The following is a 27,477-nucleotide window of genomic DNA, read 5'->3' on the forward strand; positions in this document are numbered from 1 at the left end:
CTGTATTTCTGATGATTGTTTCTGATCATCATTACCTGTGCTGGTATAACCTTTACATTTCAATTTCCTGTGTGTGTATTGTCAGTTTTTTGATGTAAATTCTTGGCTTTGTGGTAGAAACTCTAAGACATAGCAACACTAGGGAAATGTTTGGATTCACAGATGTTCATTGTCCACTAAGTTCCGGATTTCTCATTTCGTACAGACTGATAAATAATTTTAGCTGAAACAGCTGCTTGTGTATCTTATCAGTAGTAAAACAGTGACAGCTTAATATTTTTGCAGTTTTACTGAAAGATGAGGTGTAGAGTCGAGTTATCCTTTCATATTGCTTACACATTCTTGAATGTTTAATTATTGCCTGTTTAATGGAAATCAGACTGAGGAAGCTTTTGTTACAGCCATAGTAAAGCAATTGTTTGAAACAATAATATTACATAACTCAGTGTAGCACCACATTCTCTGTTATGAAGTAAGTTGTAATTTCTGTTGAAGCTAGCTGATAACCTGGCCATCTAATGAGAGTGTCCACTGCGTAATGGAATGAAGGAGACAGTCTGGCTTACAAATACTAATCTTGGAGTTCAAGGTGTTCCATAATTCTTACATTCCTTCAAGTGTATTTTACTAAATATACTTAGATACATGTGCATGACTATTTAATTCTATTTTGCAATCAAATAACTTGATTCTTGAACAAATAAGTTTCCCTGGCAAACCATTTGTAAAACTTAAATCCAGTTATTCCCTTCTCAATGCCCAGATTTTGCTTTGTAAAAGGCAGAATGCCTTTTTTTTTCTCTAATATAATGAAATTGGAAGTTAATTATCTTCCCAAGTACTGTACTGGAACTTGGATGAATTTTGGTAGCAGCTTAGTGACATGCTTGCATTTTACCTCTAAGGATGGACTCAGAGGTCCTTGTGCAAGAAGTTATGGCATCTTTGTAAACAGTGCAGGGCATTAAGTGTGAGATGTTAACTCGTAGATATCAAACCCATCTAAAGAAGGCAAGCCCTGGCATACTTTTTTCCTCCAAGATGTCGTCAGGTGTTGAGGAAAGGTTATGGTAAAACTTTCATTGATGTGTTCTAATGGATTTTGTGAGTGGCTTATTTTGCAGTCATTGTCTTAGATGCAGGGTTCTTTCTGGAACTTGCTCAGAAAATTGAATAATTTGAGAGTAAGCAACATTCGAAGTCAAGCTGCTTACTTGTTACATGGAGAGAAAACAGATGGTAGCCCTGCAAAGCCTGTAAACTAACAGATGGAAGCTGCCACACCCCCTGATTAATAGAATATTGCTGCTTTGGCTATACAAACAGTTATTATGAAGAAAAGTATATCATTCAGCTTCTGAAAACTCAAAAAAAAATAGCTCTGTCTTCCTCCACTGTTGACCTTCATGGATTTTCATTCCTTATGTGTACTCCTTCTTTGTTTTTTTTCAGATAATTGAAAGCAATCTGTACTACAGAGCCTTGCTTGTCTAACGGCATAAAGACTTACTTTGCATTATTACACTTCTTGAACTGAGGGTGTAGGAAATTGTCAGTCTGCCTAATGGACTCGACCTAGATTAAATGTTTCAACGTTTTCTGGTTATGTGTAGAAGTGAGCATCACACCATTGTGTGCACATTTTATTCAATAAAACCCATGTATTCCCACGTGTTCCGTACTGCTTTGAGAGTTCCTCCAGGGTTTTTTGGTTCTCCTGCTCTCTGTAGTTTCTGCAAGCCCCATTCTCTTGAATGGCTAGGTGGCAAGTCTGATGATATTTTGTCTTAATTTTTGTAAATTCAGACCAAATTTAGATGAGGAGGGGAAGATGAGAGATGAACTCACTTTATATTTCTGTAGTGGAGGAGGAGGAAGTGCATTATGCAAGTGGAGTTCTGCAGTTCACAGAACTGTCACTGACGGGCATAGCAAATTCCTTTTGTTTGGAGACAGTTGTTTCGTGATAAACATATATCATACAAATCCTTATCAAAGACTTCAAGGTAAAGGGAGCAACTTGCTGGAGCAATTTGTCCTTGTTATCACAGACTTCCCTGTTGGGGACAGCTGCCCTCTAACCTGTCTCGTTCTTATACGAAAGAATATTTAAAAGGGCAAGCTCTCTTCGGAGAGGTTCTCAAAGTGAGTTGTGTAGCATATATCTTAATGTTTCTGGTTGGCTGGCCTTGCTCTTTGGGAACCGTGAGGGCCGTGTTCTCCCAGAACACGAGAAATTTCTTCCACCTGCCGCAGACCCATGTCAGTTGTAGCAGAGCTATTGTTGTGAGGTAACCCCGCTGACCCCCGAGCACTGTGCTTTGTGCTGCGCTGGGAGGGCACAGAAAAGGTTTGGGAGAGCAGTGGTTCAGTAATTGTACAAATGTTGCGGTTGAGATGCCTGATTCCTGTCACCCTTTGCAGACACAGCGTGTCTGCAGCAGAATGCACTCATACCCTTACAGCAGAAAGAGAAGAAAATGGTTGTTTACCTACAGGATCTTTTATCTTTAAGGAACTCTGTAGTTAGAGTAGCTCTTACCTCTTATTCTCCATTTCTGCTTTTAGCTGATTTTGTGATTTAGTGATTTGAAGATTCCTGTTCACTCTGCTTTTGGTGTAACTGTTCTTGGACAAGGTAGGGCAGAGAGTTTGAATGACCTCCCCCCATTTAGTTATGTAAACTGCTTTTACATCTTTGAAGTGTAAACAATAAACTACATTGCTGTTAAGCTGCAATTCTTGAGATATTTCAGTTTGGAATGGGGAAGTAGCTGGAAATTTAAAACAATTGAAGAGAGGAAAGCTTCAAGGAATTTTTTGTACTATTTATGAAGTAATTGAAATCCTTGTGTTGCAGGAAGCTCCTTCTCTTTGAGAAGCTCTGTTTATCCCAATACAAATATTAAATAATTTTTCATTCTGTGTTACTGCTGTTGTAGTAGAGACTGCTTCTTCCTAAAAGGCTGTAACACACTGGATTGTAAAACGTACATTGTCATTGGGGACTTTTGAGCCCTCACTTGAGTCACAAAGTCCTCCTTTGTGCAATAGCATTTCCTGAATGCCTGTGTAATCTATAATAATAATTGTGTATATTCAGTACACAGCCTTAAAAAGATTGTCCCTGCAGATGGAACATAAAAAAAGACCCAGAGGAGTACAAGAGAACACAAAAAGGGCATGATTTTGCTTGTGGGATCCTGATAAAGCCAAGGTCTCTATTTCATCTCTCCAGATTTAAAGGAAAAGATAGAAACCGACAATGTAGACAGCCAGGATGTGGTATAGAGATAGAAGCAATGTGTTCTGTCACTTAAACAAATTACTGGCTTAGTCTTCTGAAGAGGAGTTGACATATAACAAAAAATGCAGTAATCAAGGTATTTGTTAGAACCCAGTCAAGGTTTGGAGAGTGGGTTTGTTTTCGTATCATGTGCAAGCAAGAGTACAGTATTTTACTGTGTATTTCCTTCGGTACAGAGTCACTAAATGGAGTCGCCTGGGTCTGTTTATAGCCATGTATGTGTATAAACCTTTGACTGAAGGTTGTTACTCGGCTTTATTTATTACTTGAAAAACAGTCTCCACTAATGGAGCATGTACTGTGCAATTCAATGTTTTTAATAAATATCAGAAAAGATACTGTCGATATTCCGAAAAATAACTTCCATACTAAATTTAGAGAGAGATCAAATTAAATGTTTCATCTCTAGTTGTCTGAAGTAATTAGATTGAATTCTAATTCATAAAAGCATTTGAAATGTTTTTTAAAAACACTGAAAGAAAGCTTAGGTATCTTTTATTACTCTAAGAAATTTTTCACTCTCTACAGACCACTATAATATTGGTATGTAAGTCAGACATTTGAGATGGGCAATCCAGTTCAAATATTTTTGTAGTCTGCCTTGGCCTATAACATCTGTGTAGCATTTTCCATGTGCAGGATTTCAAAGGGCTAGGCATAAGGTCATTTTTATCCTCTGACTAAACTCTAGTAAATAAAAACAGTCTTTAAACATTCTCTGCATTGAAGTCTAAAATGTAGTGATAAATATTAAAATATTTTGTAAAGTTAAAATTCATAAAAATACAATTATCACAGGACTTAAAATACTTGCTCTTGTGCTTAACTAGTGAAATGTTGCACAGTAGTGTGATTTCTGAAATAGATGTTGATCTCTTTTGTGTTTTTTTCTGGGAACCAGGAGTCAGTAACATCTGCAACTGCATGTTGCTATCAGGCGATCTGTTTAACTTTCCTGTGCTGATCTCCACAAGCATCAGGAACACGAGTACCACTGCTGCCCAGTTTTTCTTTACCACATGTGTGTGTGCATGTGGAATCAACAGCTTTTCCCTTTTTTTTTTTTTGACCTTTTTTCTCACCCCTTCTCTCTCTTCCCAGCCCTCCCCCCCACCCTCCCCCGACTGTGTCTGACTTGCCTGACAGGAAATTTTCTAATTGCCGGAACAGCTGGTCACAGCAAAAACACCAGGGTTGGTCTTCCCTGCTAGACTTGTGATCGCTCAGTCAGAAAATCTAAACATCATGGTTTCTTAGTCATGTTTAAGTTTCTGGCTCTGCGTGGTCGTTCTATTCGGGTGAGCTTAGTTTCTTATTTAATAGAATGAGGGGGGAAAGGGGAAAGTTTTACTTTAATTAAAACTTCTAATTTGGGAGCAATTTTAGTCTTTCTCTACTTAGGGATCGGTGCTGTTTGGATACAAAGCCTTTTGTATTTTCTTTTTAAAAAAAGTCTGTGGTATGCTCATGTTTTGGAGAAGTTTCTAAGGTACCTGGTGATAATTTTGCCTTATTGAGAAATTGTTACCTGTATGTAAATAATGTATAGGCTTATATTTGGGGGCAGAGGGAAGTGAAGTATGAATTTAGCTGTATGTTTTCTCACTGAGAGTCAAATTTTATTAAAAATTTCTGTATTTTTAATAATTAATGGTTATTTTAATAGTTACATCATCATGTAGTACTTATACCTGTAAAATACAGCTGTGTGGGGTGACCGTTAAAATAACTTAGGCTTATTAATATCTAAAATTTACTTCTGAAATTATATTAAGAATAATGACACTGTTGCTTGCATAACAATGTAGTGGTTATTTCAACTTTTAAGTGATAATTTAGTCATAGCAAATGTTTAATTTGTATAATTTGTCTTGTTGGGCATATATTTAAACATTAAAAAGTTTGTTTTAAGTTGAGAAAAATTACTAGTGGAGCACTGTATCATCCCAGGCACTGTTTCAGAACTATTTAACAGTACATGTAAACATTCAACATGATAGAACATTTTATCACTGAAAGTCAAATCACTTTTCGTGTTTCTCCTCCTGTAAGTCTGCAAATACCTTTCAAGGTGGGGGGAATCTAAACCTCATGACCTTCTTGTGTAATGTCTTACCATCTTAAGAGAAGGTCTATTAACTTGTAAAAGGGATGGTAATTTAACACCCATTAGCCTGTCTACTGATTTAAACTTTGCAATGTGTATTTGAAAATTAAATTGAATTTTCTTGCCATAACTGAAATGCTGGAACAAGACATGTATGTAAAACAAGAGAACAGAGGCTGCATTATAATCAAGGTTTTTTTAATGTAAACCTTATAAATATGTATCGACTCTTAGTCCTGAATTATAGTTCTTTTCCACAGGCAACATGAAAGGTATTCTTCAGAAATCTGATCAAAAAATAACATTGTTGTATCTACTTACAGCAGCTTGATGATGTTGTCTTTAATATTCTGTTGATTTTAAAAGGTGCAGACCAAACTAAAGGTTTTCAGCCCATATAAATTTCAGAATATATTTAGGATATTATCTTCTTAAAACAAGTTTTAGAATAGAGGTGAATATGATCCTGGATTACTTTTCCTTTTAAGTAGTTTCTTTTTGTTTAACTTTGAAATCGTTTTTGAATTGCAATGGTCTGAAATGTTAGTGCTTACAAAGTAGGAACAAACCTTTTATCAGGGGTTACTGGGAAATGGAAGTTCCACCCAATGAGTGTTTTTTTCCAATGCTGACAAGCACACTTCAGTTCACGAGAAATTTGTGGTGCTTGATCAAAAGAGAACTGCATTGCTGAACTGCTTTTGGTGACCAACAGGGAACTTTTAAACTGCTTACAGGAATTTCTCAGCTTACCTGCTTAACAACCTACTGCTCGTAGTTCCTTTGGGAAGGAAGGAGGAGTGTCCTGCTTCTGTCCTGGCCTTTATGTTTTCATTCTAAGGAAAGAAGGCATCTTCAGAATTACCCTCCCAGTCTGGTGAGCTGTGTTTATGCAGAGAGCCTCACCTGTCCTTTGGCCTGTTGCTCTGGAACAGGACTCATTCTCCAAACTCCCGTCTTGCTTCATCCTATAGCACCAAAAGGATGGGAGGAGTTCTGTCTCAGTAACCAGGCCTGCAGTCTTCATTATGGCAGTGAGTTGGCTGTGTGGAACAAACACAAGCATCCTTCTAGATCTCAAAACTGCTGCAGTAGAAAGCCAGAAATAAAAAAGAGTAGAAAGAGAGTAAGAAATAAATACATAAATACAGCAATTTTTTTCTTTATTATCGGTATGAATTGTTCTTCTCTTAAAGACTTAACAATTTAAGAATTAAAAAATCCAGACCCTGAAACTAAATATTTGCAAATAAAGTTTGCTTTTAGGAAATCCTGTTTTCTGTCAGGTAAAACAGTAAGTGCTGTCTGCAACAAGTGATTTGATGTCAGTCAAAAGTGTAAGTTTTTCCATCTTTTAAAAAGATACAGATACATAAGTTGTGGAAGCCTATATTTCTAACTTCAAATGTCCATGTTGATTAGGAGTTCTGCTCTACTGTTGTTTTTTTTGGTAGTAGTGTAAAACAGACAACATACACAGTCAGCTTGACCTCATTCTGTGCATGATAGTTCTTTGATTTTTGTTGTATTAGAATAATTGCTACTTCAAAAGCAGAATTTTTAATCAGCTTTTTAGAACAATTGTTTGTGTATGAGGATACAAGTAATTGTCAGTTCTGTTAAGTGACTCAAATTGAATATTAGTCACAGACATAAGGAATGGATTTTATTCCATGAGTTAGCTCTCTAATGTTGCTTAATGAAGAAATGCAAGATTGTGAAGTGCTTATTGGACAGTGAATTTTATTTGTAAGGTAGTTTTTAATTTATAGATAGGAGTATAAAAAGCATGGGATATATGAATGTATAGAGTGTGTATGAGGTATTTAGAAATACCTAGACTAGTGCACTCCTCACATTTTTAACTCCCATTTTTACCATTATGAAGATTTCTGTAAGCTCTAATATGAGAGGTAAAAGTAATTGGTTTTCAGTTTGTTGGCTCTTTTTTACTTCAAAAAGCATAACTCAAAAGGGTTTCATTTCTTCAGGTAATGCTGAAAATTCATCCTTTGTTCATAACAAGTTGGGAAAGTAAAAATGCATCTAGGAGACTTCCTGACTCAAGGGAGGGGAGGAAAAGGAAATTATGTATATGAGCTGGGGAACTGTGCCAACATTGAGTCATCCTTTTAGAATCACTTGATATCCAATAAGCTGACTGTCCTTACAGGTCATAACTGCTTTATGTGACTTCAGCTCCAAGGTTTTAATATCACAGTCAATATTCCAGAAAAGGTCTATTTGATTATAGTGATCAACACTATTATGCCTGTGACAGCCAGAAAAATATTTTGCCAAATACAGCAATATCCAGCAGAGCTCTTATCAGTACATAAAGGCTAATGAAGTAGTAAAAGGAAACCTGTAACTGTGGTTGGAGCAGTGTTAAGTGAATTGCTGGGGATTCCATTTTTCTGTTTTCAGCGTTATCTTCACTTGTACTGGATGTTCATGTGCCTCAAGAACGTGCATTTGTCTAAAGGAAGTAAAACATTCCTGAAAAAGATACTGAGAGGGGTGAAAACAAAGCTGCTACTTCCGTGATGAAAATGGAAAAATCTATCTAGCTACATACCCAATACTAACAAATGAAAAATGATACAAGCACTATCTTTACTGCTGCTCAATTTTCATGTGAAAAATAAGATTGCAATTAGCTCTTTATTCATTGATTTTCTTTTTTGAAAATTGTATGGTCAACAGCATAAACTGATTTTAGGGCTGTGATCTGATCTGGAGAGATGGGTAATGTCTGAGGGGGGTATTCACCAATATGGGCAATGTAGTTCTGACTTACTTGTTGTGATTAAAGATTTTTTTTTTCTCTCTCTCTCTCATTCTGACTGTGTAGAAGTTGAAGTTACAGAATTGTGACCTTTTCTTATAGTAATTCTGGCTGTTTCTCATGTGTAAATTATTCCTATACAAAATAAATATTAAAAAAAAAATTATGTCATTTTAAACAGAAACTATTAATGAAACAGTTCCCTGAAGAGTTTCTGATGGAATCCCACCAACATTTTTTAATGTATTACTAGTGTCTGTTTAGAAGGAGTATTAAAACCACCAATAAGTATTAAAACCACAGTTAAGTGCTAAAGTGTGAATTTAAATAGTCTTGCCCTGTCTGTGGGAGTGACTTGACTTTCAGGCAGTGACTCTGGAAGGAGCAATGCCTTGGGTTGGTCCCCCAACAGCTCTGAGCACTGCTGGCAAGACAGGACTCTCATGGCTGGGAGCGTGGGGCTATTGCTTTATGAGCACCATCACTGAAGGGGCTTCCATAATAACATGAAAAATCAAGTAGTAAAAAATAAAAAATTATTCAGAGAAGACCTTACAAGACCAGGAGCTAGAAAATCAATTTTCAGTAAAAAAGCTGAACAAACTCTTAGGGGGCAAATTAAGTTATAACTAAGTCTGTAAGCAACTGTATGTCGAAAATGCTTCTGTTTTGTACTTTCTTAACTCTGTTAAGAGCAGTACAGAATTAACAGGTAAAGGTGAAACCTGGGTAATGCTGGAAACAGGATTATCAGCATTTAATTTCTCCAGCAATTACTTAAACTGGCTGAACTACTATAAAAGATTTTAGTTATTCATTGAGATGAAAATTTATTATTAATCTGCTTATCTAATATTTACCTCAAGTCAAAGCTTTAACCTCATTTTTAGAGTTTTTGGTCAGCATGTCAACAATGTTTGCTGTCCAGGAAGAACTTTTCTGAATACCGGACCCATCCTGGGTCTTGTTGCACGTGTCAGATTTTTGTGCCTGGTTTTGATGAACTTGAGTATGTATAGCCACCTCTGTCCTGCTCATCTGTGCCTCTTCTGGAAAATCACAGTTTATTTGAAAGCCCTACCAAGAGTCAAGTTGCTTCTCAGTTCTGTAAGTAAAGATACCCTGTGGTTTTTTTTCCTGTCTAGAAATTGTGTCATACAATTCAGAGGTTTTATTTAAAACAAGTCTGAGGGTTAATGTTTCATCCTCCTTCCTTTAATATGTCCTTTATTTCATAACTTCCATCTCTGTTAGATGTAACAGAGGTTGGCGTGTGACCTTTAACTTTCTTTAACTGTGAAACCTTTTGTTCAGATGTTACACATTTGGTAACATCCAGTTTTTTGTATTTCTTCCTATATTTCGTAGAGTCAGCAAGTGTGCAGAGGGGAAGTTTTTTTATCAGTACTTAGTCATCTGCCAGCTGAAATTCACTGAATTTCTGAGGAGATTTTCACCTTCATCTGGATTGTGTTCATTTTGTGGGAGAGTGAACACACAGCCTTGTTTTGCAGTCCCTTCTGTCCCTTTTAGGAACGGCACATGGATATTGTGTTATCTTCAGTATCCCTTTCCTGATGCCAAGGACTCAGGATAGTAATTCCTCATCTCATACAATAAGGACTTCGGGGATATTCTCAATCCATATATGAACTTTTTTGTAAAGAGAAATTTCTCAGTTATCTGTTTCTGAATTTGTTACAAGCTTCCTGATGAAATTCAGGTATGAAATTCAGGCCCTTTATGTTGTTCAACCTTGAGCTGCCTCGGAAAGCCTTAATCTTTAGATACTCATAGCATGTACTGCACCCACTTATCTTTGCTCTTGATATTATAAAAATTTATCTGCTGTCTTTTGTTATTCTCTGCACAGTTAACCAGAAAGATATTTTTTTAAAACCTACACTATTGTAATCAAATAAAGCTTTCCTCATCCTTTTCAACCCCAAATCTTGTTTTTCCTGCATATCTCTGTTAGTGATCTTACCCTGGGATATCTTGCTTTTGGTGAACTTCCTGTTTCACCTGATTTCAGTTTATTTCACTGAAGCTGACAGCTGAGACTTTGCACTCAGTTTTTCTGTTCAGGATGGGTCCAGTTTACTTCTGGAGTCACATTCCATTTAACCGGAATGCTTTGAATGTCTTATGCTGTAAATGTTTCCTTGTACTTTTTTTTCGTATGTTTCTAATTCTATGTCACTTCATGACTTTACACCCCCTAAATGTCATCTGTATGTAGGGACAATTTAAAAATACCATTCCATTATAATTATTGTTGCAATGAAACTACATTTTCTGGATGGTTGCCGTTTTTTTTCCTGTGCAGTAATCTGTGCATTTCATAATTTTATCTTATACTTTCAGTGTTTTGAAGAGTATACACTCAAATCTTTGTCACTCATCATGAAGGTGATAAACTAATTATTCTTTTAGTAACTGTTACCTAAAGTAGACTATCATAAAGAGTTAAGTGTTTAAAATATTGCTACTCATACATAATTTTGAATATCTAGAAAAGGAGAAATCTGTCTTCAGGGAATGCCTTTCCCAAGAGTAAGCATTCCGTGTGTGACATACCAGTTTGTTCTTTGATGTCCTGTTTAAGTTAATTCACATATTAATTCTTACACATCTTTAAGGTTAAAGTCAGTTTCTTGCTGAAAGTGACTCCCATTTCCCATTTCTGTCCCATTGGGTTGAAATTTCTTTGTCAAGCACTTGTCATGGTGCGTGTTCCCTCTTGGCTTATGTGTTTATTCAAGATGCTGTGACTGAGAATTTTAGGTGCAGTGAGGCTCCTGTGGTGTTTGGATGTGCTAATATTCCTTATTCTGAATGGCCTTCCTCTTCCTGCTACATGTAAGAGCACAGACCTGATCCTATGCTGTCTGTTTAGATGATTCAGAGCTATTTCCTTGTGGATTGTTTTGACTATATCAGAGCATACATTTAAAGATGTTTTTTTAAATTGTTTTCATCTTTAGGTAGTTGTTTCTCTGTCCTTTCTATATAAAATTTGTAGACTATGGATATTTCCATTTTTTTTGAGGTGCTATTTAAATTCTAATGAGTGTTTATTGTGTTTTCTCAGTTTATCAGATTTAGGTTGTGTTTGTAAGAGCATATCTGATATGGCAGTCACAATACCTGGTGGTTGTTAGTTCATGTCTAGCAACTCTCATAAAGTGTCTACAAATGGTTTAAGCTCAGACTCCAGAATTCTCTTACAGCCCCTACTGCCACACTATTTCAGGATTTGGAAGTTAGAGGTAAAAGGGTAATGTAGTCTTTTTGCTGCTGTATTCATGCATATTAAAAACATCAATCTGGCATTTCTAGGAGTAATAAAAAAAGTGGAAATTACAAGCCTGTGAGAACAATAGCAATGGTATTGTGGGTGGTACTGGTAGCTCTCATAGTTATGAGTTCAGAGACCAGTTTACTAATCCTAGACCAGCTTTTCAGTCATCCCTGGAACATACTGCTCAGGAAAAGATCTGCAGGTAACACACTGCTTGTTCTACACAGATGAGTTTATGCCACCCAGCCCTGCATAGGCCACTTCTTTACACAGAACAGTTTTAAGATTGCTGAAAAACCAGAAATCTGAAGGGTAAATTGCAGAAGAGTTTATGTATAGATAAACCCATGCTTTTAGCTTGCTTTTTCATTACTTTTCATTACTACTGAGAAATACTTTCCTAGTAAGGCTCCTCTGCTTCTACTTCCTTTAGGGATTGAAGTCCAGTTTCCTTTTAACATGTTATCTAATAGTTGTTCCTGTAATAAGATCTCAGGAACAAATACAAGTATTTTATGTTGCAGCAGAGTTAGTTTAGCCTTGAATTTGAAAGTGAAGGTAAAAATAATTCACATGAATTCAATTACTAGAAACAAACTGAGTGTTTAATGTTCATTAAGTACCTAAAATATTGATTTTTCCCCCCCCAGCAATATGATTAGGCTATTGTTTTTATAGCTTAATAATGGTTAAATATTTTTTCACTGCTTGCCTAGAAAGGTGTCTGTCCTTTCTTTCTTTTCCTGACAAGCATGTTTCCTATTCTAATTTGCTTGGAGCTGCAATATCCTTTTTTTTTTTGTGAGGTGCATTACTAAGAGCTTACCGAGATTCTGCCCAGAACGGTTCTGACTTGCAGACTACATCAGTACAGGAAATTATTTTGGAATAGTGATGTTTTGAATTCACACTCAAACTTGTTTTGTCACTCACTTCCCTTCTAGGCCCATGTTGATTTAACACTATTACATTGTTAAGGAAACTGCGGGTAATGTTACCTTCTGTTTGTTTCCTTGTATTCTATATTTAGTTTCACTATAATGGTAGCCAGTAGCAACCACTTTAAGTTGACTAACATAGGTTGTTGGGGTTTTTTAAATGGCTTTCTATGACAGTTTTACTTTCTAGTGTGAAGAAGGCCTTGAGAGAACTGTGTGTCTAGAAGAGGAAATTGTGTCTTGAGACTTTCATTTACACATTGCTGCAGTATAATGTTTGACAAGAGGGAACTTTCCAAGCTTACAAATAACAGAAATAAAATGTAGGCACTAGGGTACAGTTGTAACTAGAAGGAAGATCCCACCATTGCACAGGACAGATCACTGGTGAGTGAATGTCTGTACTTGTGTGAAAGATGTCAGGGAATGAAAGAAAGGAGAGGAGGACCCAAGTATTTCAGCACCTTATATGTCATCTCATTTATTTTTAATTTGTCACACGGGACAAATATTTTTACCATTTATCAGGGAATGGTCAGAGATGGACCTTAAGCTAAATTCAGTACCAGGAATGGCTGGCTTCTCTTCCTGCTTACTGTAAGATGCCATCTATCATCTGATGTAATTAGTGCAGTTGATTGAGAAATAGAGATCTCTTTCTACAATGTGTAAGACTTGTATTCCAATTCAGGTAGATAGAGGGTACAGCGAGGGTTGATTACTTCTGCATATAATTTGTGTTCTGTAAAGGGCTTAGCTTTTGTGTTTTTAACTGCATTTGCAAAACAGTTTAGGTTAAAATAGCATACATTCAGCAATTATGTCAGAGAAGGAAACTGCAAATCTGTGGGCAACTATTCATCATAAATCTTCCTCCCAAATGTGTTTTATGAACAAACTACTAAAGTAGGATATTGTTGGAGTTCCTTTTTGTTTAAAACAGAGTTGGTTTAGGTCTGCCTTTTATGGGCTGAGGAGTATCTGAACCCTGAGAAACTGCGAAGTCTGGGAACACTCTCTTAGTATCAGGAATGTGAAGTGGTGGTTTGGGGTTTGTTTTGTTTTTAGAGGGTGCCCAAAATAACCACTGGAAAGTAGGTTGCATAATAATTGCATTGCATTCAAAAATAATAATTTTGTTTGTGTATAGAGAGCAAGTTAACATATTTTCTTTTTCATTTCTTGTTGAGTTTTGTAATGCTTTAAAGCAATATAGAATCACAGAATGGTTTGGGTTGGAAGAGACCTTAAAGATCATCTAGTGTCAATCTGCTTGCCAGGAGGACCAGGTACTTCCTCTAGATCAGGTTGCTCAAAGCCCCATCCAACCTGGTCCTGAATACCTCCAGGGATGGAACGTCCACAACCTCCCTTGGCCAACCTGTTCTAGTGCCTTACTACTCTCACAGTAAAGAATCCCTTCCTAATAGCTGACCTAAATTTTCCCTCTTTCAATTTTTACCCATTACTCCTTGTCCTGTCACTACAGTTCCTGATGAAGAGCCCCTCTCTGGCTTCCCTGTAGGCCCCCTTCAGATACTGGAAGGTTGCTGCGAGGTTTCCACACAACCTTCTCTTCTCCAGGGTGAACAGCCCCAACTTTCTCAGCCTGTCTCTGTAGGGGAGGTGCTCCAGTCTTCTTATCAACTTCGTGGCCTTCCTCTGGACTCGCTCCCACAGTTCCGTGTCCTTATGTCCACCTTGCTTTGCCTCCCTGAAGGAAGCAGATAACAGAAAGATTTGAGGAAGTTCTGTTTCACATGTTTTTTAACTTTCCCAAATTGCCAGGGAGCAAATAGATAAAACAGTGAAGCAGAAGTGGATCAAAGTATCTGAAGTAATGTGTACTTGGCAGTTTGTTTTGCTATACTATTCTGTTCCTCCCTTGGGATTCTGTAAGATTGCAGTGGGTGGTTTAAGTAGTATGTAATCCAACTGATCACATACTAATTTAAAAGATAAAACTGCAAATGTCCACCAGCAAATTATTCCTTTGACAAGTAAAAGGAAACAGTATTTCTTTTAGACTCTGTAAAGGTTCAGCTTGAGTTGATGATGGTAGCATTTTCTCCTGAAAGAAAAAAGAAGTTTAGGTTTATTAGATGGAGCACTCAACATACCTGTTGTCTTACAATGGAAACTGGCACCTAAACTTACTGGCTTTGTCTTGTGTACTCAAACTAAGTGTTTCACATTACAATATCTTTTTTCATTTCCTGATTTTGAAAGTTGCCAGGATGTTCTGTGCCTTATTCCAAATCACGTGCTGGATTTTTTATTTATGCACACACTCTCACACATACATGCTCAGCGTTTCTTGTGTGCTGCTTGTTTACAGCTTTGGCTGTAATCTTTTAAAGAAGGAATCTTTTGAAGAATTGTCAGTCTGGGAGAAGAGTGTGTCAGAACATGCTGACATGGATGGAGAGTTGCTCTGTATTTATACACAATACTGAAATGACCAAAGGCAAAATTTCAGCATTAATTCATGCACATAAATTTTGCAGAATACTTGAAAAACTTAAAAATCAGTGCTACAGAAACATAGCTTTAGAATACTGCCTCTACTAACCCATCACTGTGAATAATCAGTGCACATTTTGGTGCATACAGATGAAGCAAAAGTCTATAGCAAGGAAGACATATCCTTGAAAGCAAATCATAGAATATCCTGGGGTGGAAGGGACCCATCAGGATGATTAAAGTCCAGCTCGTGGTCCTGCACAGGACAACCCCAAGATGCCACCATGTGCCTGAGAGTATTATCCAAATACTTCCTGAACTCTGTCAGGCTTGGTACCGTGATCACTTCCCTGGGGAGCCTGTTCCAGTGCCCAACCACCCTCTGGGTGAAGAACCTTTTCCCAATATCCAACCTAAACCTCCCCTGAGACAACTTCAGGCCGTTCCCTTGGGTCCTGTCGCTAGCCAGGTCAGGGAATACTTTAACAAACTGTGTGTACACAAGTGGGCCCTGGCAGGATGCACATGAGTGCTGAGGGACCTGGCAACTGCCACGGCCACTCTTGATTATTTTCTAATTATCTTCATGACTGGAAGAGGTGACTGAGGACTGAAGGAAAGCAAATCTCAACTCCTATCCTCAAAAAGGGCAAGAAGGAGGATCCAGGGAACTATGGTTTGGTCAGCCACACTTTATTACCCAGGAAGATCATGGAAAAACTTATCCTAGAAACCATTTCCATGTCCGTGAAGGACAAAAAGGTAGCTGGGGTCATTCAACATGGATTCACAATGGTGAAATCATGTTCAATGAACCTGAAGGGAGGGACTGTGGTGATGGGCAAAACCAGAAACATGAGAGGTTCAGTCTGAACATCGGGAAACACTTTTTCACTGTGGGGATGACTGAGGCCCAGCACAGGCTGTCCGGGGAGGTTGTCACCACCCTCGGAGGTATTCAGAAGCTGCCTGGATCTGGTCCTGACCACTGGCTCTCAGTGGCCCTGCTTGAGCAGGGGTGTTTAGATAAGGTGATCTCTAGAGGTCCCTTTCGATGCCAGCCAGTCTGCAATTCTGTGAAATAGGTATAAGAGTTCCTCATCATACAGAGGAAAAGTGTTCTCAGCTTTATTTTATTTAACCCATAGAAGAAATAGAGAATGCACAGGAAGTTGAAATTGTAGTTGTGGTATATTGCTTTCTGTATGTTCACTTAGTCCATTGCATTATGTGTGTTAATGCCTAGATAGATCTACAGATGACATGAACAAGAATGCTTACTTTACTTATTTTGGAACACTTGCTGCTAAGTTCTGAAGTTCTTTTCTTGTGTGGCAAGGAGTGTCACTTTTCAGGGGATTTTCAAATGTAGTGCAGAAAACACTGAATTAAGTGCAGAGCACAAAAAGACTGGAGGATTCACTGCAGCTTAGAGCTTTCTGGTGACCAGTTTCTCATGGAAGGGGAAATGCCGAAGACTGGGGACTGGGCAGCTTCTACAGGATAGGATCTCCTTAAGAAGAAAGGCAGTTAGATTCTTTTCCACAACAGAATTTTCTCAGTGGAAGGTGGAGAATTTATTGCTGCTGAAGTGGGGGTGGAGGGTGTGCTGCTTTACGTGGCAATGTCTTGAGTCTTGCACTGTCTTACAAAGATTGTCACTGCAGCACAGTGGCCCTCATTCAGGTGTTAAACAGGAGGGCTTTCTAAAGAGATCTGATCTGTTTGATGCATTCTAGGTGTGCTTTAAGCGGTTTAAATTCTTAAGAACATTGGTTTCCTTTAATGGGTTGTAAATCTTCAACAGAGATATGAACTAAATAATATGGGCCCAAGCAAAAAAGCATGGGAATCGCTGACTTGTTTTGTCTGCTCTCCTATTGTTTGGAGACTGATACATCCTTGAAAGTTTAAGCCATGTTGTTACTGAACTAATGCTGCTTGTGTGCCCTGTTTATGCAAATAGATTGCTCGGTGGTTTTTGCCTACATTTGGGAGCATCTAGTTCGTTGAGTTCAGTGGCACTGGTATTTTTCAACATATTGTGAATTTATAAGCATAGGAAGATGCACCATTAATCTAAATTTATTCCTCTGTTTTCCTCTGCCAGGAAGAAGGAAGTATCAAAGAAATTGCAATAACTCACCATGTAAAAGAAGGACATGAGAAAGCAGACCCTTCACAGTTTGAACTTCTGAAAGTACTTGGACAAGGATCCTTTGGAAAGGTTGGTAGCTGAACTCTTGTGGAGCCAGTTACTCAGGAATATGGAATTGAATATTGGAAGTGAAATATTTAGAACAGCCACAGTCTTGCGTTAAGGCACTGTTGCAAGTGAAAACTGCTTTTTAAATTAGTGCTAATGAGGCACTGTAATTGTGGCAGATCTTTTTAAAGCAGTGGGTTTTTTTCTGGTTTGCATGATATGTAGATTTCAAAGTTCAATAGAAAAATTGGCTTGATATGAAATAATTGGGTATTCGCTGTTAAAATGGAATGTCATTTTTTATAACTACTCTGCTGTGTTTGAAGGGGCAAAGGTTGAAAGGTTTTTTGGTAAGTATTCCTAGTTGCTAACTTGCTAATGGTAAGTTATCATTAGTACAGAAGCTATAGGCAGAATTTAATTTTGTGGCAGATTGTAATCGTAATGAGCAAATTTTAGGCAGTAATGGCTGCTGAAGTAAACATGATACACCCTAGTCTTGTTCATGCTGGTATTATCTGTCCTAATTTGGTTAAGGGACAATATGCCTTGATATTTATCTGAACATCTGTTAAAGATTCGATGTTTCTAGCATTTGGTAAGTACTGTTCACACTGAGATCTCACTGGGCACACAAGATTTATACTTTTAGTTGTCCAATCCCAGCTTGAAAGCAAAACATTACCTTCATATGGACTGAATGGAATATGTAATGAAGAACAGCAGAGCCTTTACATCCACTTTCAGCCTTAATTGCAGTTCTGAATGTCACGTTAAGCTCTAGCATATAAAGCCAAATCCATCTTGGATGTGGGAGAAAATTAGAATAAAATATCCAATTCTCTTTTGGTAGTAGGAAGTTACTGTTAGTCACATTATTGTTCCAATTAGGTTTGGAAATCTAGATGCTTAGAAACTATAAAATTTTGGACTCAAAAGAGCAAGAATTGACTGAGCAACCTGATTCCAAAGGTTTGATTTAATCCAGAATCATAACCAAGTTTTCATTTGGAAATCTTCAGATTGGGAGAAGTAAATCATTCATGGCCAAGGAAATGTAAGCTATTAAATGACCATTTGAGCAATCACTTATTTTATTGATGTTACTAAATTCAGTACTCTAACGAGAGTGGGGAGAGGAATGTGAATTTTGAAAAAGCAAAAAGAATGAACTGTCTAGATGACTCAGTTTTGCAAAAATGCCAGTCTTGTCCTCAGTTGTTTTAGCCTTTATGCAAAAATTACTAATATTAAATTAATATTAATATTAAAAATCCATAATTAATTTGTTCTCATAATTTGTGAAGGTGTCACTGTGTTCCATTTAGTTTAAAAGGAGTAAGTGTGTGATTTTCAAGGTCTCTTGGTGATGATCTGGTAATCTCTGGATAGTGCAAATGGTTAATGTGAGAATTGGGTAGAAAAACAGACATAAAACTGATTTCATATAACATGTTTAACTTTCTCATGTACCATAACATGTCTGTAATTTTTTCATAAATAACCACATAACCTCTGGCAGGTATATTTTTGCCTTTTTCATTTCTAAATCTAAAATTTGGCTCTACTGGAATAAATTTTGTTTTAAGGTTATTAAAGACAATCCCATTACACTGAAGAAGGAAATGAAACACACTTTAATTGTGGCTGGTTGTCCTTTATTGGTAACATGCAACACTCATCCAAAGCATGTAAGAAAAAAATGTTTTTGTGACACAAGAGGTCAGTCTTATAATTTTATAGGGTTTTTTTTGAAAGCTATTTATTATAAATTGATTCATGTAGGTTTCTGGATAAAATTTTAGTTACACATTTATCATCATATCTGGCAATTATTTTACTAGCACATTTGATGTGCCATCTTATGAATTTCAGTAAGATAAAACTAGAGATCAGTTTTTAAAAAGCTGAATGTTTTTTTTTCAGATTTGTGTGAGCTTCTGAGAGAATCCAAATTCATCCCTTTTTTTTTTTTTAATCACTGATATCAATTAAGTTAAGCCAAAATTAATTTGGGAAACTATCTTGAATGAAACTTTTAGATTACAAAATAAAAGAATAGTAGGAAAAAATTAAAGGAATTTTTTTGTTCGGATTTGCAGAATATAAAATTGTCAAATTGAGTTTCATTGAAATCAGACTGACTACTTGAATTTCGTAGCAAAATACATTAACCTGACTTGCTTCTATTTTCTTTTAAGAATTCTTTCTAATTTTCAATGCAGGTCTTCCTTGTCAAAAAAATCTCAGGATCAGATGCTAGACAGCTTTATGCAATGAAGGTATTGAAAAAGGCCACCTTGAAAGGTAAGCATTGTTTATAGAGAGGGAAGGAAAAATAAAGAAGATAAATAAGGGGACATTCTACCAAAACCTAATCTTAACACAGATGCTGTTCTACAGATTATCTTGCAGCTTTCTTCTATCAGGCAGCAAATAGCAGAATACAGTGCTTTGTGTTGTAAACCTGGAGGGATTCAGTAACAGCACTGTGTTGTTAGTTACAGAGGAAAGGAGGTTCCTCTCCCCACTGCCTTCCTCAGGTGATGGTGGTTTAAGAGAGTAGTTGTGTTACATCTGCCACCTGACCTGCTCCTGAGCTCTCACTTGAAACTTAATATCCTTCTGTTTTCCATTTGCTGTGTATCACCAAGGATACAGTTAATGCCTTTTGCTTAGTTTATAATTAGGTCATGATATTTAAAAGTGCATTGTATCAGCTGTTTAGTTCTAAGCACCGGAGTTAAAGTCTTTTTTTTTTTTTTTTTAAACGGATGAACACAGTACATTTGCCCAAGATTTTTGGCACTTGTTCTGGGTGTAGAATATATTTTATAAAATCTTAAATGAATCCTCTAAGTTACTTGACTAAAAATGTGTTGTAAATTGATCTGTTTCTTGGGTAGTTTTGGTCTTGAATAGTATCAGTAGCAAAATAAGTTTAAGCCTGAACAATCTCAATTCTGTCTTGGACAATTCTATAAGAAGAAAGAAATAATGTGTTTTTTTTGTTACTGTAGATTAAAGTGAAAGTCATCTTTCACACTAATACTTTAACCAGAATGTTTACTGGTTCTTTTATGCCATTATTTAGTAATTCTCTCTATTTGAAGTTCTGATTCATGACTGCACTGAAATAGCAATGATAATTCTGGGATGGTTCCAGCAATTTGTAGTGCTTTGCCTATCTTATTGATTATTATATTGAATTTCAATTTAAACATACAGTTTAAATAGAACAATGTAGGGAACAAAAACTCTCACTGAATTTTGAACATCTGCTAAAATGTTTAAATGATTTTTTTTTACTTAAAATCTTGTGCTGAATCATGTGATCTCACAGATCTCATTATATATCACACTTAAAACTATTACAGAGGGTATGTTTTTGAACAGTTTCCTATCTTTTGATTCCTTTGTGGTTTGTGGCACGTGTCATTCTCATTATTTACTTCCTATTTTTCTGAGATTGATTTCCACTCATTTAAGGTACATTAATATCCTCAATAGCCTTTCATTCTCCAGCCTGTTAATCACTCAGGACTGGTCAAAGGTCATTCAGCAGTTGCTTTTTTAAGATGTTTGAGGGCTTCTTTTCATCACCTTTTGATTGCAGTTTAACCTTATGTGTGAAAATTACAGTCCAAGCTGTAGGTCTGGTTTTGCCTACAGATGGCAGAGACTGATAAATACTGAAATTGGCAGCTTGACTTTTAATTGAAAAAGGAGATTCTTTGAGGATCTAAGAATTCAAGGATGCCACAGTTCTCAACACTTTGTTTTCTGAATTTTCAGATGTTTTTATGTGCTGTTTGGTTGTGATTCATGTTTTAGGAAGAGCAGAGTTGCAAGCAAATTAAGGTTACTGTTGAAATTTTAATATGAAATTAACTGGAATTAATCCTATTTTCCAGAATTGCAACATTTTTTTATATCTAATACTATGTTTTTACATAATACAGTGTATTACTTGATTTGTCTGTGGTTCCTTACCTCTTTGAAATCTATTTCATGAAGTTACTTTTGTGTTCTTAAATTAAAGGTAGTGCCCTTTAAGACCACACTTAAAAGCAGTGTGCATGATTCACAAGTCAAGTTTAGAGAGAATATTTTCATAGGGATGCAACTGTATTAGCCAGAACACACAGATGTAACTACACGGTCCAACTTTTTAATATTTGGGGCAAATCTAAGGATATACACATACAACTTTGTTTACTGCAGGGACTAGTTTATTAATACACTCTGATAGAGGTTATCACCTTTCGGTGCCCCGTCACAATAGGGGGAGAGAGAGAGAAACAGGGCCCAGTCATCACTGGACAGTCTGGCATTAAATGTATTAAGAAAAATCAGTGCTTCCAATAGCATGTTAATGGAAACTGTAGTCAAACAAAGGTCAGATGTCAGGTCAAATAATGGCTGATACTAATACCTGAAATGAGCTCAGTTCTTTACACTTTTTTTGCTTGGAATTTTTAAGTCTGTACTTTTTCTAGCTTTGTAAAAATAAGGCTTGTTATCCATATAAGTGTTGCACAGCTTCAGGTGCTTGAAAGTCTTGCAAACTTTTTTTCTCAACTGAACCTTCCTAAAAAAAAAAAAAAAAGAATATTCTGAATTTTAATTCTGTAATTCAGATGAACCACTGAAACGGTGCAACTGCACAAATATCTTGTGACATTGTCATGAGTTTAGATGCAAAGGTCAAAATCTAAATGTAATGTTTGCTCTGTGTTTGAGTGCTTATTTCATGTCCTTCATTTTTAGGAATTTGTTCTGCAGGGAGATGGAAACTTGATAGCTTTATTAATTGATGAAAATGTATCTATATAACTTTTTTGCAAGTACCTGTATTATTGTAAATGCCTAGTTCTGGGAAAAGATAGGTAAACTTTCTGAAAGACCCTTTTGCTTCTTGTCTTTTTTTTACTGCCTTGTTAGGTTTTAATATGTGAGAACTCTGGCTTGTTAACTGTACAAGGAATGCTGGCAACTTAAACTTTGGACTGGACTTCATTGCTCTGGGGTGCTTCCTTCAGGAAGATCTAACATTAGTGAAAGGAGCAGTAACAAAGTGTAGAACTTTGTAGGGAAAGAAAGAGAAATGCAGCATCTTAAACCACTGAAAGCAAACTTTGATAGGTCTCTGTTGTTCAGAGCTCTGAATTGCGTGTCTGTCCTGGCTGATTCGAAGCTTCAGATGGGAACCCAGCCCAGACTGGGGTGGCAGGGGAGTTGCGGAGGACGCAGCTGAAGCAGGTGCCGTGCTCAGCTGACCATCCTCCCTGTGTCTGTGCACTGCCAGCACTGTGATGTGCTGCTTCTGCATGTGATGGCCTTTGGAGTTTAATCTGTCCTGGCATAGGAGCACTTCCATGTCCCATTCTGAGCCACCACGGTGGGACAGCACAGGCAGCTTGAGCAGCAACTGCTTTGATAACTGATATATTCCTCCATGCGTGTTTACTCCAAGTAAATGCTCTGAAAATCAAAAAGATTGTTGAAAATATACACCATGCTGGATCAGTAGTACTTTTATTTTAAGTTCATGATAAAGAAAGGAAATCAAAAACAATTTCCCTTCCAAACTGTAAAAGTACTAAATATCCAAATAGTGCAAGTTATTTGAGTGAGTTAAACCACTATAAACATCTTTATGGTAGTATAATTGTATTTCTGTTGATAAGTTTGTTTTGCTATAACTTGAATTCTCTGTGCTTTTCCACAGTAGAGAAAACAGCTATGTTTCCTATGTATAGTTGTGGCAGTTTTGCTCTAATGTTTAAAAGGTTAACTAAGTATAGAGCAGACTGAAGGGTAGATAAGTTTGCTCACATGCTTTTGTTAAATTTATTTGCCCAGCATCAAGTTTTATCAGTAGCACAAACTGAAGCAGATTGAAATGCATGAAGATATTTATGAGAAAACTCTGAACTATGGAATAAATTCTTTCTCAATTCCCTTATGTGTCAGGTATAGTGACCTGCAGGCAGTTATTATATTACAGGATACAATGTGAAGTACATCAGGAAACATAGAAGTACTGAAACATAATGTAAATTTTTTTTTTTTAATGTTGCTTGCTCATGTTCTGTTGTAGTTCGAGATCGGGTTCGGACAAAAATGGAACGTGATATCCTAGTAGAAGTTAATCATCCTTTTATTGTCAAGTTACATTATGGTGAGTTGCATAAAAATTCCTTTTTATAACATAAAAATGGATGTTTGTCAAGATAGTACCTAATACTTGCTTTGTGATTCTAAGAGTCACAGAACATTAGTGTGCTAAGTCCTGATTGTGCAAAGACTTGCTGTGCAGTAATCCTCATGCAAAGAAAGCCCATGGCAGACTTCATGTAGTGTTGAATCTTTATAGGACTGAGTGCTATGTGCTATTAAAAAGCAGTTATCCATTAATAACTGGCTTTTATTTTCCAAAATTGCCAATCTTTACTATGTCCTACTTTAAGTTATTTCTTTTAGTTGCTTTGCTTACTCTATAGAAAACAGATGCAATGGCATTACTTCCAGTTGCCTCAAAATTGGTGGGAACGTACCTTTTAATTTTAATAGTATGGGCAATTGGAAAAAAATGCTTATGTGGAAGATGAGAGGATATCACTACTCTTAATCTCTCACGCAGAAAGTAATGTGAAATAAATGATAGAAGAGTTTCTGGTTTGGTTTGGGTTTTTTTTCAGTTCATATTTTTCTTTTAGGATCCGTTTTTGTAGTTCAAACCTCATGTCTCTCTCTGTGATCTGTCTTAAATAACGTACCTTTCACTATTTTATTCTTCTGCAAACTAGACTCAATTGGTTAAGCTGAGTTTCTAGAGGTTTCAAAATTGGTGCATTAGTTACCAATTTGCCCTTTTAAATCTGTCTTGTTACTTGAAAATCTGGAATTAAATGCTGACTAACCTAAGTAAAGTTAATTTTTTTAGAAATTTAATTGGTGACTTGCTTTACTTTCACAAGGCATAGGAGTTGCTAGGTCCATGATAGAGGATCAGTTACTTAATTCATTTAAATACTTTTCATTAAATACATTTTTCCCCAAAGGAGAAACATGAATTCATAAGGATAATAAGAGTGACTTATTTGGCATGTTATTTTTCTGATTGTGGGTAAAATTAGATAATGTTTACTATTTTGATTGATCTTTTTCAGCTTTTCAAACAGAAGGGAAGCTATATCTTATTTTGGATTTTCTCAGGGGAGGAGACTTGTTTACACGTTTATCCAAAGAGGTAAAGTTTTTTAATTTGAAAAATTGTCTATTGATAAAACTTGATTATAAATTGTCTGTAGACAATTAGGAGAGTTTACTTTTTAAATTTGTTTTCATTGAATAAAATTTTAATTTCTTTTTAACCACCTGTGTTTTCTGTTTGGTTGGGTTTTTTGCACAGAGCAGTTACTTTGTGAAAAGGGAATTTTACATTATTTCTGAAAAAAAGGCTTAGACAAGTAGCCTTTCTCTGTGCTACTTATATACCTGGTAAAGTTTTCTTCTCGTATTGCTTACATGTTTAAATATAAAACTCAGAAAGAGTATGGTTTCATATAAAGTAACTATATTCAAAATAACTGATTTATCTCTGGGTTTAATGTCCAGAATTCAGTGTCAAATAAGATCTTTTTAAATTTACATATGAATGCAAAATCACATCGTTTATAGATACTAAAAAAGCAAGAATTGCATTCCACTTGTTAACTTTTGGAAAATTACTCAAATGTTTTCCTTTTGTCATGACGGTGATATCTCTGTGTAGATGTGGGAAACAATAACCTTGACGAGTTTCATTTCCTCAAATTAATTTGATACTAATTCCTAAGAAATGTTAACATTTAACATATCAGATTTTAAAAAGTTTTTTTGGCCATCAGTCATATGCAAAAACTTGAAACAATATAGCTTGATAGAGATATAAATATATCCAATATATATCTGATAACCTGGATTTGTGATTGTATCTGCTTTCCATTCTCCCTGGCTACAAGAGTATCTGGGACAAGTGGGTGATAACTGCAAAGCTACCTGGTTATTAAGAGCAGAGTAGAATGCAATGCATTTTGTGTATAGATATATCTTCATTTCTGTGCTGACCACATAAATTATTAAATGTATTTTGGGGAAACCATCTGTTTCACGTTGCTTCTTGTAGTTTGTTTTGCCACAGATAAGTAAAAAGGTAAAAAACTTGGATACTTTTCTCTTAAAAACCATAGTTCGTTCTTGATTCCCAAGAAAAAATGTATATTGGTTTCTTGCTGATGACTTTTCCATCTTGAACCACTGAAACTTTATAAAACTTAATATGTTAGATAAGAAATATTTAACATAGGACCTGAATCTAAGGGTATTCATAAGTGATGAGTGAAGTGGGTATGCTGGAGGCAATTAATGTCCCCATATCAATTCGTGTGATTTTAAAATAGATCAGATGAACTAAAAGATGCTTTTTCCCTATTGACTACAAAGGGAAAAGTGATTAATTCGAAGCTAGAGGTGTACACTGCAGATGTTTGAGGTTAGGAGAGAAGAATTCTGTGCAATGTTTTTAAAGTACGTAGTGTGGGTGTATTATCCTCTTGAGATCTTATTATTTGAGCTTTTAAATGCTTCTTATAGAAATTTCCTTTCTTGAATGTGCCTGTACTAAATATTGCCTCTTTTGTAGAAGTAATATCAGCAACAACCTTTTGTACCAGCTTTAGTATCACTTTTTTTCTTCAAACTGCCAGGGGGAAAATAGAATATATTGTCCATTCTTAACTCTTGTTTAGAATAATTTTCATCTTTGCTCCCTGTTACCATTCTTTTTTCTAGGTCCATATGCTTTATCAAAGATATTAGTCTTTAATTCTAAAAACAAAACAAACAAAATAACTGAGTAGTAACTGAAATAGAATCAAATCACACAGGATCTTTTGTTATTTTTATCTTTTTCATACAGTCTCAGAAAAGTTGAATTTTAATATTTCCTCTCAGGAATCACAACATTTGATATAATTAGGACAACAGTTTTGTTTCAATGAATGTAAACAGGGATTAGTTTATCTTCCTAACCAAAAAAGTGGGATTGCTACCTGGATCTTACCTGTGCTCTTAGGTAGACTATTTCCTTAGTTTACTCTTTGACACGCCTTTTCTGCAGTTACATCTCGAGATTGCATCCTGGGTTTTTTACCATCACTGTAACTTCTTTCTAAAAGTACTTAGTCATTTCAAAACCAACATCCATAAGCTTCTCTTGTCTTTCTGACTTTGTCGGCAAAATTCAGGTATTTGGATTTCTGTGGTCCATTTGTTGTCTAGAAATGAAATGGTCGCATCCAGCAAAGAGGTAGTCACATTCTTTAAGTGCTTGCAAAATCTTTCAGGCCTACTACAATGTCTGTCTGTTCTCTGAAACAATCAGAAACTCCTAACCTCCCATTTTGCAGAAAGAATAATATATTGGCTTCAAAATTATTTTTCAACTATGTCCAAGTATTTCAAGTATGAAATAGTATGGGTTATAAAATCCTAGTTTTTGTGTCACCAATAAATTTGCATTTCTAGTGTTCTGTATGGAAATGAATATAAGTATTATGAAGAACCATTCTGAAAAACTACTGTTGTTGTTGTCTAGTGTTAGTACTGGTGTAAGCTTTACAGATTCATATGTAAAATACATTGTGTTGCTTTTTCAGGTGATGTTCACAGAAGACGATGTTAAATTTTACTTGGCAGAATTAGCACTTGCTTTAGACCATCTACATAGTCTTGGAATAATATACCGGGACCTAAAACCAGAAAAGTAAGGCTCCTCTGTGAAAAATGCAGTGTATTGATTTCATTTCTATAGCACTTCTTCCTATGCTCTTTTTCTCAGCTGTTAGGCTTAAGTAATTTACTATATAAATTGAACAGAGGGAGGTGGGGGAGGTTTGTGGGCTGTTTTCATTTAAAAAGTTGGATTTCACCTGTCTCAAAGGGCAAAAAAGCTCTTAGCTCAGGGCTCCTTGAGAGAGCTTTAAACTGTGTTTGAAGGAGGATGGGAACAAAGCCAGAGATAAGCCTGGAGGTGGCACATCATACTCTAAGGGACAGAGTGCTCCCAAGGTCCTTCCATCTGCCTTATCAGTGGAGGTAGGGGATGGGGATCCATGTGGCAGCAAGGATGCAAGAATTATTGATATGATAGATAAATGTTATGAAAGTCGGGTCCTGCTTGGCCAGCTTAATTTCCTGTGACAAAGTGACCTGCTTAGTGGATGTGAGAGAAAGGCTGTGATTGTTGTCTACCTAAACTTCAGTAAAGCCTTGGACATCATTTCCCACAGCGCTCTGCTGGAGAAACTGGCTTCCTG

General features: G+C 36.3%; 1 protein-coding gene across 3 annotated transcripts in view; it reads left to right on the forward strand.

Moving 5' to 3' along the window:
• Positions 1-27,477, forward strand: part of RPS6KA3 (ribosomal protein S6 kinase A3) — a 77,142-nt gene that overhangs the window by 18,502 nt on the left and 31,163 nt on the right. For 2 of the 3 annotated variants that reach the window (XM_027886764.1, XM_027886763.1), the window contains exons 3-7: positions 17,018-17,134; positions 19,339-19,420; positions 23,217-23,297; positions 24,289-24,368; positions 26,818-26,924. In XM_027886764.1, the coding sequence (XP_027742565.1) occupies positions 17,018-17,134; positions 19,339-19,420; positions 23,217-23,297; positions 24,289-24,368; positions 26,818-26,924 (467 nt within the window). Of the gene's footprint in view, positions 1-4,506; positions 4,606-17,017; positions 17,135-19,338; positions 19,421-23,216; positions 23,298-24,288; positions 24,369-26,817; positions 26,925-27,477 lie in introns of those variants that run through there. The other variant, XM_027886765.1, reaches the window with a different exon arrangement.

The sequence above is a fragment of the Empidonax traillii genome, unplaced genomic scaffold, assembly GCF_003031625.1.
Source record: "Empidonax traillii isolate 1590-97213 ecotype Southwest subspecies unplaced genomic scaffold, ASM303162v1 scaffold194:size798623, whole genome shotgun sequence".
Lineage (NCBI taxonomy): Eukaryota > Metazoa > Chordata > Aves > Passeriformes > Tyrannidae > Empidonax > Empidonax traillii.